Source organism: Cynara cardunculus (genome assembly GCF_001531365.2).
Source record: "Cynara cardunculus var. scolymus isolate 2C chromosome LG 1, CcrdV1, whole genome shotgun sequence".
NCBI classification, from domain to species: Eukaryota; Viridiplantae; Streptophyta; class Magnoliopsida; order Asterales; family Asteraceae; genus Cynara; species Cynara cardunculus.
The window spans coordinates 1,924,665-1,927,243 of NC_037528.1; the positions used below are offsets into that span (position 1 = coordinate 1,924,665).

A 2,579-nucleotide genomic window follows, 5' to 3' on the forward strand; every position below is an offset into this window, starting at 1 on the left:
TAAACACAAGGGAATGGGTCTTCGTCTTTTTTCTTGATTGACAAACCGTCCTCAGCATGGAGAATTTCATTTCGCCACCTCCAAAGTTGCCAAAGAGCCATAGCGCACACTGATAAGAAAATCATCCCAACCTTGTGATGAGCTCCTACTTGATGGACAAGCCATTCAAAATCAGTCACCGAGGATAAATGCGGAGCTTTAAGATCCCACCATGCCCAAATTTTTCTCCAAAGAATGCTCGCCACCGGACAAGAAAAGAAACAATGGTCCATTGCTTCAACACCTTTACCGCACAAAATACACTCCAAATATTGTAACGGAATCCCTCTCTATGAAAGATTGAATCTTGCAGGGATGGCTTCTTTAAGTAATCGCCAAATGAAAATGTTAACTTTCTTTGGAATTAACGGACTCCAAAAGGAGATATCATTGTTATCAGCATTTGTATCGACTGCCCCTTGAAGTAATTTAGACATTAGATTGACCGGAAAAAACCCATTCTTGTCCCAATTCCACGACCACACATCGTCACCTGAAGTATTAAAAGTCATTTGAGAAAGATGCCTTTCTAAGGCTTTAAGATCATCTGAGCTTCTTCCCCTGATTGTCGATTTCCAATTCCAAGCTCCACGCCAAGCTCCATTGATGTAATTCCATCTTTCTTTGAATAAAGCATTTTTATCCCTCTCCATGGCATAGAGTCTAGGATAGAGATCTTTCAGCTTTCTGCCTTGACCAATGCTCATATCCTTCCAAAAAAGAGAATTTAAATCTTTAGCAACCTTTTTGGAAAACGAAGAAAAATAATATTATGTCCTGCCACTTCCACATTCTTGTAAGAGTTGACAATAGAAACCTAAACACTTTTTCCAACCAAAGGCCTATCTGAATAAAGACCACCATCCTCACCATAAAATTCAGATATGACATCCTTCGAAATGGCATTTGTACTTGACAAAACCGCCAGATCCATTTTGCTAACAAGGCATCATTTTTTGCTCTTAAGCTAATGACACCCAAACCATCTTTTGACTTCGAGTTTAAGATTTTTTCCCAAGCAACCAAATGAATCCTTTTCTCATCTTCCTTAAATCCCCAAAAGAATTTTCTTCTTGTTGATTCCAAAGATTTTAAAACCGAATTAGGCGCTTTAAAAAGGGAAAAATAGAACAGCGGGATAGAAGATAATACCGACTGAATCAAGGTAAACCTTCCTTCTATGGAGAGACAATTAGATTTCCAATCTGAGAGCTTTTTAAGAAATTTGTCTTCCACAACCGACCAAGAGGCTTTCTTCTTCATGTTACCACCAATAGGAAGTCCCAGATAAGTGAAAGGAAAAGAAGAAGCCTTACATTTTAACAAGTCTGCCATATTTTTGACATCCGCTTTCGGAACACCAATACCAAAAAGATTGCATTTGGACAGATTTATACGCAGTCCTGAAACATCATGAAAGCAATTAAGAATATTAGTAAGAGTTACTAAATTCTTACGAGACCATTTTCCAAAAATTAATGCATCATCCGCAAATTGAAGGAGAGAAAGATTCTGATTCGACTTCGCAAGACGTATACCCTTGAATAGACCTTGATTACAGGCAGTACTTATTATAAGCTGTAAGACTTCCCCTACAAGCAAAAAAAGGAAAGGAGAGAGAGAGGATCTCCTTGTCTTAAACCCCTTTCCATATAGAACTCATTAGAAGGCGAACCATTAATCAAAACAGAAGTGGAAGCTGATTTCAAGCACGTGCAAATCCACTTTATCCATTTTTCACCAAACCCCATTTGCTTCATAGTGAGAAAGAGAAAATTCCAATTTACCGAATCATAGGCTTTTTCAAAATCCACCTTGAAAAGGAACAATTTCATCTTCTTTTTTTTGGCGTGGTGCACAATTTCATTAGTAATTAAACATCCATCCAACATTTGCCGACCCGGGATGTAGGCAGATTGATTGCCACTAATAAGCTTACTCATGACCTTCACCAACCTGTTGGCCAAAAGTTTTGCAATTATTTTATACATGCAACCAAGTAAACTAATGGGACTATAGTCCGAGATATCCAAAGGGTCAATTTTTTTTTGGAATCAAAGCGATAAAAGAAGCATTACATCCCCTCTTAATCCTGTCCGTTTTTTCAAAGTGGAAAACCGCATCAGTCACAGAACTGCAAATCACTGGCCAAAATCTCTTTATGAAGTTAAAATTTAGGCCATCAGTCCCCGGAGCTTTTGACCCATTACAAGACCAAGTAGCCTCCTTTATTTCCAGAGCAGTAAAGGGAGATTCCAGAACAGCAGCCTCTTCAAGTGATAATTTATTGAAATGAGGACTAAAAAATTTGGGTCTAGAAGGGCAAGGCTCTTTAAATCTATCAGCAAAATGATTATAGTGTTAATTATATATAGAGTTTGATTTTAGATTGAATAAAAAATTGATTATATATGTATAACTATAATTTGCTTCTATCTTTTATATCCGTTATTGTATTGGTTGTAATCAGGTTTTAGTTATATGTTGATTCTAATTTTAATTTTATATATTTGATTGTCATAATTTTCTATTTTATGTAT

The 2,579-nt window shown here is 36.8% G+C and overlaps 1 protein-coding gene across 1 annotated transcript; it reads right to left on the reverse strand.

Moving 5' to 3' along the window:
• Positions 1–329: 329 nt before the first annotated feature.
• LOC112518597 lies at positions 330–1,790 on the reverse strand. Its single transcript, XM_025126363.1, has 3 exons — positions 1,682–1,790; positions 952–1,442; positions 330–749 (listed from the first exon to the last, which is right to left on the reverse strand). Exons 1-3 carry the CDS (start codon positions 1,788–1,790, stop codon positions 330–332), a joined length of 1,020 nt encoding a protein of 339 aa, XP_024982131.1.
• Positions 1,791–2,579: the final 789 nt, after the last annotated feature.

What these genes read in the sequence shown, in the direction of transcription:
- LOC112518597 (XM_025126363.1), bottom strand. Translation starts at nt 1,790, where the DNA reads ATGGGGTTTGGTGAAAAATGGATAAAGTGGATTTGCACGTGCTTGAAA. An exon ending in TGAGTTCTATATGGAAAGGG is followed by an intron (nt 1,443 to 1,681) that starts GTTTAAGACAAG and finishes ATGATGTTTCAG; the next exon opens with GACTGCGTATAAATCTGTCC. An exon ending in GGATCTGGCGGTTTTGTCAA is followed by an intron (nt 750 to 951) that starts GTACAAATGCCA and finishes CTTTTTTGGAAG; the next exon opens with GATATGAGCATTGGTCAAGG.